General features: G+C 44.2%; 1 protein-coding gene across 1 annotated transcript; it reads right to left on the bottom strand.

Moving 5' to 3' along the window:
* Positions 1-312: 312 nt before the first annotated feature.
* Positions 313-6796, bottom strand: rgcc (regulator of cell cycle). Its single transcript, XM_048540183.2, has 5 exons — positions 6688-6796; positions 4897-5067; positions 4126-4197; positions 2161-2223; positions 313-1139 (listed from the first exon to the last, which is right to left on the bottom strand). Exons 1-5 carry the CDS (start codon positions 6719-6721, stop codon positions 1132-1134), a joined length of 348 nt encoding a protein of 115 aa, XP_048396140.1. The 5' UTR covers positions 6722-6796; the 3' UTR covers positions 313-1131.
* Positions 6797-9813: the final 3017 nt, after the last annotated feature.

Raw genomic sequence — 9813 nt, 5'->3', positions numbered from 1 at the left:
ATCCCAGTTTAGTAAAAAAACCTTTCGGCAGCAATCTGAAATCATTGAAACTATTTTTAGACAAAAATATGATTATCTTACTCCTCTATCTTTCTGCCCTTCACCACAAGGCAGGCAGTTATATCTGATACTAGGAATTTTTCAGCTTGGAGGAAAAAAACTCAAACAACAACACTTGATGTTGGCAGATTTGAGATCTCTTTTCAGTGCCACAGGAATCTGATACTTTACTTCACTGTTTAACCACAGATCAAACTTGATAACAAATAAACAGCCTCATGCCTGTTACCCTTCCAAGAAAAAACAGAAACATTTTCAAACCAAAACTGTTTATTTAAATGTTCAAGTACAGGAAGTCATTGTGCAAAAAGCGACACTGGTGAAAGTTAGTAAACAGTACACATTTAATTTTGCAACAGTTTTGCATTAGCTGTACCATCTAGTTTATGTACACATACAAAGGCTTTAAATTCAGTAAATGTTTCATTTTACAAATTAATATATTTCAATGTGAAACAACCACAAGTCACAGAATTTGTAATTTATGACTATTTAAAAAGAAGGCACATTTTTATTTTGACCATAATATGCTGCTATAGGACACCAGTCTGGAAGCTGGTTCATTCAATATGGTGGGCAGGACATGTGTTCACATACAGAGCAAGAACAAACCTGTTGCTGACTAATTTAACAGTGAAAGCAGTCCTGCTCCTTCCAACATTTGGATTTACCCTCCTGCCCAACTGTAGTGCCCAAAGCCAGAAGCTTTCTCCCAAGCCAGAGTTCCCCAACATGCCACATATCCTCTTCTCCCAAGCTTTGGATAAAATCCGCTTGTCACTGCCCTCAAACCTGTGGCCTTCCCCTCCCCCAACCACCATGAGAACACCCATCATGGACAGTCTTTCTACACTCAAAATTAGATTCTAAACACTTTCACTAAAAATGCATAGCATGCAAATATTAAAGTGTATCTGAAAGAGAGGTTGTTCTGAAATGTATTTACTGATTGAGAAACCTGTTCCAAGACTCTGCCTAAAAATACAGCCACTTTGTGACAGACAGGTTGTAGATGGAGTATTTATGTGGTGTGGTTTTCCAAGATCAAGATGTAGGCTTTGCTGCCTCTTCTTACATGTCTATAAAAATTAACATGGTACAGGAAAAATATATTAGTTGTGAATATTTGCAAAGAGAAGCCATATTAGTCAGCCCCTGCTTGAACAGGTGTTCCAGCTGTATTGGATCTTCTGGTAACAGTGCAGTGTTAAATCTCTATACCCTGGCAAACCGGTCTCATTATGACCCAAACCCATACACTTTCCACTGGGAAATGCTTCAAGTGTACAACTCACCACCCAATGCCCTGTCACCTCCAAACATATCTCGGGAAGCACAGTGGCCCAGTGGTTAGTCCTGCTGCCACAGCAGGAGGGACCTGGGTTCAATTCCAGCCTCAGATGACTGTGTGTGGAGTTTGCATGTTCTCCCCATGTCTGCTTGGGTTCTTGCCACCCCCACAACAGGCCAAAGACATGCACGTTAGGTGAATTGGCCATAGGAAATTGCCTATTGTGTATAGGGATATGTAGGCTAGGTGAATTAGTCATGGGATATGCAGGGCTACAGGGATACGTAGGGTCAGACACTCAGAGGGTTGGTGTGGATTTGATGGGCCAAATGGCCTGCTTCCACTCTGCACAGAAGTAATGAACAGGGTAATCTGAGCACAATACTATGACAGATCTCTATATACAGCTGAATGCTCTTCCATTTCAAAATTACATCGAGAAAGGTCTAGCAGATATTGGTTTGGGAGAATTTTGCTAAATTAATTGAAAAGTTTGCATCAGATTAATCTGGGAAGATCCATGCAAAGCATATATCTTTGCAACTGAGGTGATAAGTGATTTTACTTGGGATTATCAGTAATGTATAGAATTATGGATGAGGAAGTAATGGCATTGAACTGTTTGATCAGTCATAATGGTATTGCTGATGGGCTAATAGTCTACTCCTATTCCTATGGTGCTATCACAATTTGGAAACTGGAAAATGTCTTGCTACTCTAGGTTTCTACTAGTCAGCACATTGTGAGCATAAAATGGAAATGTTTTTGTGCTTGTACTGCTACTGCAGTAAGCAAAACAAACTACTCACTTTTTAAAGTTCTATCTAAATCAGCAATAAAGTCTTCCAATTCCTTGGTGTCGCCGAGCTTTGCTGCCAAAAAAAGAAGATTGAAGCTTTTTAAAACAGGATTTGGCAATGTTTGATTTTTACCTGTTGGCAAAATGAACTGCTGATTACAAAGAACAGCACAGTGCAGAACAGGCCCTTCGGCCCTTGGTGTTGCACCGACCTGTGACATAATCTAAGCCCATCCCCCTACACTATCCCATTATCCATATGCTTATCCAAGGACTGTTTAAATGCCCCTAATGTGGCTGAGTTAACTACATTAGCAGGCAGGGCATTCCATGCCCTTACCACTCTGAGTAAAGAACCTGCCTCTGACATCTGTCTTAAATCTATCACCCCTCAATTTGTAGCTATGCCCCCTTGTACAAGCTGGCATTATCAAGCTAAGAAAAAAGACTCACTGTCCACCCTATCTAATCCTCTGATCATCTTGTATGTCTCTATTAAATCCCCTCTTAGCCTTCTTCTCTCCAATAAGAGCAGACCCAAGTCCCTCAGCCTTTCACAAGACCTTCACTCCAGACCAGGCAGCATCCTGGTAAATCTCCTCTGCACCTTTTCTAATGCTTCCATATCCTTCCTATAATGGGGTGGCCGGAACTGCACGCAATATTCCAGGTGAGGCCACACTAGCGTTTTGTACAATTGCAGCATGACATCATGGCTCTGGAACGCAATCCCGCTACCAATAAAACCTAACACACCATATGCCTTCTTAACAGCACTGTCAACCTGGGTGGCAACTTTCAGGGATCTATGTACATGGACACCAATATCCCTCTGCACATCCACACTACTAAGAATCTTTCCAGTGACCCTGTATTCTGCCTTCCTATTATTCTTCTTCCCAAAGTGAATCACCTCACATTTATCCGCATTGACCTCCATTTGCCACCTTTCAGCCCAATTCTGCAGTTTATCCAAGTCTCCCTGCAACTTCTTCCGGATTGTCCACCGACTTTAGAGTCATTCGCAAACTTACTAACCCATCCAACTATGCCTGCGTCCAAGTCATTTATAAAAATGACAAACAGCAGTGGTCCCAAAACAGATCCTTGAGGCACACCACTAGTAACCAGACTCCAGGCTGAATATTTTCCATCAACCACCACTCGTTGCCTTCTTACAGAAAGCTAGTTTCTAATCCAAACTGCTATATCTCCCTCAATCCCATGCCTCTGTATTTTCTCCAATAGCCTACCATGTGGAACCTTAAAGGCTTTACTGTACACCACGTCAACTGCCCTACCCTCATCCACATGCTTGGCCACCTTCTCAAAAAAACTCATGTCTTGCTTTATTTAAAAAGCAGGATAGTGGTAGTGGACTGAACTTCCTTAAAAAAAGGAAGGCTTATTGTGAGGAACTTGATTGGTATGCTCACATTACAGCATGGCTAAGTGTTTTGCGATTCAGAGAACTAGGCTAATGCTCTGGGACTGTTGGCTCAAACTCCTACCAGGGCAACTAACAAGTTTGAAGTTGAAAGCCAGTGATGATGATCATGAAAGCATTCATTGTTGTAAAAACCCATCTGATTCACTAATGACCTTTAGTGAAGGAAATCTGCCATCCCTAGCTGGCCTGGCCCACAACTCCAGACCCATAGAAATGCAACTGACTGCTAAACTGCTCTGAAGTGGCCTGAGCAAGATATTCATTTCAAGATAAGGATGGGTAATCAATGCCAACCTTGCCAATGATGCCATCCCAGGAAAAGCAAAATCTTATACACCCAGTTAATCTGGCAGGATAATAAAAAATAACCACAAACTTATGAAATAACCCCTTCACCAAGTTTGACATTTTTCCAACAAAAATTCCTCATTTAGATGGTTCAGCACAAGCTCCGAAAATCAATGTTTGGATCGTAAGGCCAATCAGCTAAGACAGACAAGAATCAGAGACAGAAAGCAACAATACCTTTAGGCGATGAAAGTGTGCAACTATTAAGCTTCTTGAAGCTGAAGCTGTCTCTCTGAAATGAATCTGTACCTGCCGTTTCGAAAAAAAGAACAGTTAAGAAAAGGAACTAACATGCTGATCACTCAGCTAGAACATGCACATCAAAGAATGCAAACAGTTGAAAAAATGCAGAGACCAGCTTCCTCTGCAGCAGACATTCAGAACACTATGATCTTGCCCATCTAAGTGGAAAAGGTTATGCATTTTGTATACAGTACTGAATAATTTCACAGCATGCAGGATACAATTGAGAATTAAGTGAAAAGGGCAGGTAGCTGAGAGACCAATGCAGAACACAGCATTGAAACAACAGTAAATTGAAGTGCACAACTTAGAGATGGTAATAGTCAGAGATAATAAAGAACAGTGAGCAACACATGATAGTATCACAGGAACAAAGATTTGTATTCAGTCTGATTTCAAGAGAAAATAACTTTTTAACCAGAAAAAAGAGGGCAGAGAAGAGATCTTGCAGCAGATAGATAAGAAAGCCAAGGCAGCGGGGAAATATATGCTGCACATTAATTGGAGGTTGAGGGCATTAAACTGGTCAAACACCAATTTAGCTTTGACATTTAGGAAATTCATCTTCTGGCGTGGAGAATGTTGGCCATAAGCATCTTCATGGAGTGGTAGAAATAGATCCTTAAGTCAGTTTGAAGGAGCATTAGATGCTGCACTTAGGCATACAGGACTTTTGGAACATTCACACACACACACAATACTCACTGTCTGAGTCACTCATGCCACTATCACTAGTGCTTGTGCTGTTCCGCCATTTCATGCATCTTAAATGTTCATCATATTGGAAATGTCTCTTGTCTGTGGGGGAGGCAAAATCCTCAATGACTGCATTAAACTCACGGAGGACAGCACTCAGATCTTCATCCTCCATCCATGCTGCAACACAAACAAGACTTTAAGGTATAAAATTGTGAGAAGTGGCATTAGTAACCACTCTAGAGTCCTAGACTAATACCGTAGCAGCACTGGTTCAAATCCATTACAGCAACTGCCTCAACTTAAATTCAGTAAACTGAAAGAACATAAAAGCTGATCTCCATAGCGGTGACCACAACAACTATGGTTGGCTAATATTAAAACCAGCCTGGTTCAATGACATCCTTTAGTGAACATGGGCAGTTCTGTGGTTAACACTGCTACACCACAGCACCAGGTACCTGGGTTCGATTCCACCCTCTGGCGGCTGCCTGTTTGCAGTTTGCACGTGTGTAGATTTGCTTTAGTTTCCTCCCACAGTCCAAAGATATGCAGGTGAGGTGGATTGTCCATGCTAAATTGCCCATAGCATCCAGAGATGTGTAGGTTAGGTAGTTCAGCCATGGGAAATGCAGGCTTACAGGGACGAGGTGGGTCTGGATGCAAAATCCTTCAGAGGACCAGTGTGGACTCACTGGGCCAAATGGCCTGCTTGTACACTGTAGGGACTCTATTCTATGAATTTTATGGCCTTCATGTGACTCCGCCCCCAAGAACACGCGTGGCTCTTAAGTGCCCTCAGAAACAGCAGGACAAGCCACTTAGTTCAAGCACAATTGGGGGGTGAGTAACAAGTGACAGTTTAACTAGTGACGACCACATCGCACAAGCGAAAAAAAGGACGTGATGCTAACAGCAGGAGTCCTTGAGCAGCTTAGCCCTCAGGAGCATAGGGTAATCTTTCAAAGCTAAAACAGTTGTAGAAGATTCTGCAGTCCTCTAGCAACAGAAAGGGCTAGAGAAATATTTTAGGCGCAATTTACCATCCAGGCTCGCAGCCCAAATTTTGGACAGTCACCTTTTTACTCTCCAAACAGCTTGAGCACTCAGTTCTAAATCGCAACCTATGGGGTCAGCAAATTATCCGGATAGTCAGCTTGGTGTCGTACTGACAGAGCGGCGCCCAGGGGCTTCACGTTACAGACAAGGTCTTACATAACGTTCGAAAAACTTTCCCCCAAAAGGTCTCGCGATTTCCGGGCCGAGTGGCTTCATACTGCGCCGCAAGCTTTGCACCATTGTCCTCGCTCATAGTAGAGCCAAACATATTCTTTCTTAAACACAAAGTGGTTTTCTCCGTCCTTTCAGGATCCTTCAAACATGACCCCACCGTAATGCACTCTCTCCTATCTGCCACATTAGGAGGTAATGTCTACAAACAGAAATCTACCCCCCCATACCTCATCTTCTCTTTCACATTATAGACAGGAGGCAGGTTGAACAGGAAGAGCTTCTCTCCTTACCTTTTCCTCCAAACCCTCTCCCACACTACTCTGTCTTCTCTCTATAAGCAGAAACCTCCCCTCCCCTCTTAACCTGCCCTCTGCCTATGAGCAGGATTGTCCCCTCTCTCACGTTAATTCTGTATCAAACAGGAATCTCCCTCCTCTCCTTACTCGAGGGTCTATCCTCGCCGCCCGCGCCGACGTGAGATTGCAGCCCTGTGTTATTTGCAGGCGGCCTGGGGGCAGCAGGACCTGGGCAGAGAGAGTGTATGGGGCACTCGGTGCCCGCACTTACATGCCGCTGCCTTCCTGCCCTGATGCGATTTCATCCCCGTGGCTGGCCCGAGCCTCGCTGTCTCTCCAAACCCGTAACAAATCTCATCTCTTCCCAGCCCCACGCATGCTTTTGTAGCAGAAGGTCCCCGCCTCCTGGTTACGTCAGCCGGGGGTGTGGGGGTGTTCCCCAACCCCGCCCCCACAATCCGGTGACGATGGGGGTGTTCCCCAACCCCGCCCCCACAATCCGGTGACGAAGCGGCAGGATTCCCCCTGCACCTGCCGGGGATCTCCTCTCCACAGCTGACATTGAACAGGAGACGGCACACGTGGGGGAACCCCCTGCCGACTGGACAGCTCTTCTCTGTCTGCAGCATAGTGAAGGCCGGCAACTCTTTACAATCACAGAGAGAGCGAGGAAATGTGTTTCCACTTGAGAACAGGCGCCGCTAGGTATAAAAATAAACTCCGCGGGGAGTTAAGGAGAACCGCCTTTACCCAGAAGAGGGCGGCGAGGATGTGGAATTGCCTAGATCAGAAAAAGAACAAACTACACGAGCTGGTTAACAGGGACGAGAAGGACACTCTGAGAGGTGAGACAGCTGGAGTAGAAAGGTTGACATAGGTCTATTGGGCTGAGTGGCCTGGTTCCCGAATGAAAATGTTTATATAATTATATGGCGAATCCAACTATAACATGGAGTGGCTAAGAACGAGATTTCTATCTGATTGAATATCAATGTTTGAGATTTTTTAAAAAAAAATTGTTCACAGGATGCAAACATCGCTGGCTAGGTCACCCAGAGGGCAGTTAAGAGTCAACCACATTGCTGTGAGTCTGGAGTTACATGTGGACCAGACCAGGTAAGGATGGCAGTTTCCTTCCCCAAAGGACATTTGTGAACCAGTTGAGTCCTGAATTGTATGTAATATTCCAAAAGTGGCCTAACCAATGTCTTGCTCATGGGACATGGCCGTTGCTGGCTAGGCCCAGCATTTACTGATGTGGTGATTGGAATGAGGGCTAGATCGATTTCCTTGACTGGGGGTGCTAACCTGGGCCAATCTGGGAGCCCTGGTTGTAGATATAAACAGATGAGAATGCCTTTCTGTGGCATGGTGGTAGTGACCCTATCCCTGGACCAACAGGCCTTAGGTTCAAGTCCCAACTGCTCCAAGGACATGTAATAACATCTCTGAACACATTGATTAGAATTTTTTCCATCTTAGAGAAAAAGTATAGACAGGCAATTCAGAAAGTCTCTTCATTCTAGGGACTAGCTGTGAGCTGGTCAGAGTCCGTACTTGTGCACATGTAAATAAAAGGTGATTTGGTGATGGGATACCAGCCTTTGAGCAGTTATTTCAATTACCCATTCCTTATTGCCCTCTGAAGGTGATGGTCAGCTGCCTTCTTGAACTGCCAGTTTATGTGAATGCTACAGCACTTAGAGCAAGTTCTAGGACTTTCTCCCAGTGACACTTGTGACAATGCTGTGACTTTAAGAGGTGTTTTTGTCCTTTTTTTTTGAAGATAGGTTTTAAGGCAGAGCCGCTAGAGTAAACAGCCTGTGATGGACCTGGATGAACACAGCAGGCCAAGCAGCATCTTAGTTGCACAAAAGCTGATGTTTTGGGCCTAGACCCTTCATCAGAAAATTGGGAGGGGGAGAGGGTTCTCAAATAAATAGGGAGTGGGGTGAGGATTGAAGATGGATAGAGAAGATAGGTGGAGAGGAGACAGACAAGTTAAAGGGGCGGGGATGGAGCCAGTAGAGGTGAGTGTAGGGTGGGGAGGTAGGAAGGAGATAGGTCAGTCCTGGGAGGATGGACAGGTCAAGGGGGTGGGATGATGTTAGTAGGTAGGAATTGGAGGTGCAGCTTGAGGTGGGAGGAGGGGATAAGTGAGAGGAAGAACAGGTTAGGGAGACGGGGACAAGCTGGGCTGGTTTTGGGATGCGGTGGGGGGAGGGGAGATTTTGAAGCTTGTGAAATCCACATTGTTGGGTTGCAGGGTTCCCAAGCGGAATATGAGGTGCTGTTCCTGCAATCTTCGGGTGGCATCGTTGTGGCAGTGCAGGAGGCCCAGGATGGACATGTTGTCTAAGAAATGGGAGGGGCAGTAGAAATGGTTCACGAGTGGGAGGTGCAGTTGTTTGTTGCGAATCGAGCGGAGGTGTTCTGCAAAGCGGTCCCCAAGCCTCCACTTGGTTTCCCCAATGTAGAGGAGGCTACAATGGGTACAGCGGATGCAGTATACCACATTGGCAGATGTGCAGGTGAACATCTGCTTGATGTGGAAAGTCATCTTGGATTTGTTTTTTTTTAAATTGGAACAATTGAAGCACCCTCAATGGGTTTGGTCAAGCTGTCACAGAATCTGGATTTTTCATTCAAGCTTTCAGCAAGTGCTGTTGGAGCTTTGACAAAGTGGAAGCTACTTTTCCTCTCTCATTCACAACCAAAAGCTGGGGGTTTTCTTCCTGCTACTGGAATTGCATAGGAGACAATTTGTTTTCTAAATTTGTCTTTTGCCAAGTGTGTGTTTAAGGTATGTTATGATATTGGAGCAGTTCATTAGCAATATTTAGCGTATCTATTATTCTGTTTATTAAACACCTTACATTTACTTTTAAAATAAAGAAACCTAGACCATCTTCTGAATAATTTAAGGGGGTTTGGTGTGGTTTATAACAAATGGGGGGCTTCTGTCGGGCTCAAAATTTCTTTCCAGTTTGGATTTAGGATATTGGACTCAAAGACAATTACCAGGAATGTGTAGTGATCGTAATGAGGTCAGCCAGATGGATCTCATAGAATATGAGTTCCCTGATTGGAGCTATTAATCTGGTTCCAATCAGGGAGCCCTGGGTGACAGATAATAACAGGAATATCAGAGATTCAGTTCACTCTGAGAACCAGCTTTGAAGGAGCTGAATCAGTTTTGTTACAAAGCAGAGGTTGACCCCCATCCCCCTCTGAGAACGAGCATTGAAACCCTCAAAGAGGAGTTACGTTGCTCTATAATCCATAAAGAAAATGTGTAAAGTGATGTAACCTTCCTTTCAGCAATTTCTAGTAGTTAAATAAAATCAGTCCCTGATACTCATTTTAAAATCAACAAGTAACAATTATTTATCTGACT

This window comes from Stegostoma tigrinum, chromosome 12 (genome assembly GCF_030684315.1).
Source record: "Stegostoma tigrinum isolate sSteTig4 chromosome 12, sSteTig4.hap1, whole genome shotgun sequence".
Lineage (NCBI taxonomy): Eukaryota > Metazoa > Chordata > Chondrichthyes > Orectolobiformes > Stegostomatidae > Stegostoma > Stegostoma tigrinum.
This window is presented reverse-complemented; position numbering and strand designations above follow the sequence as displayed.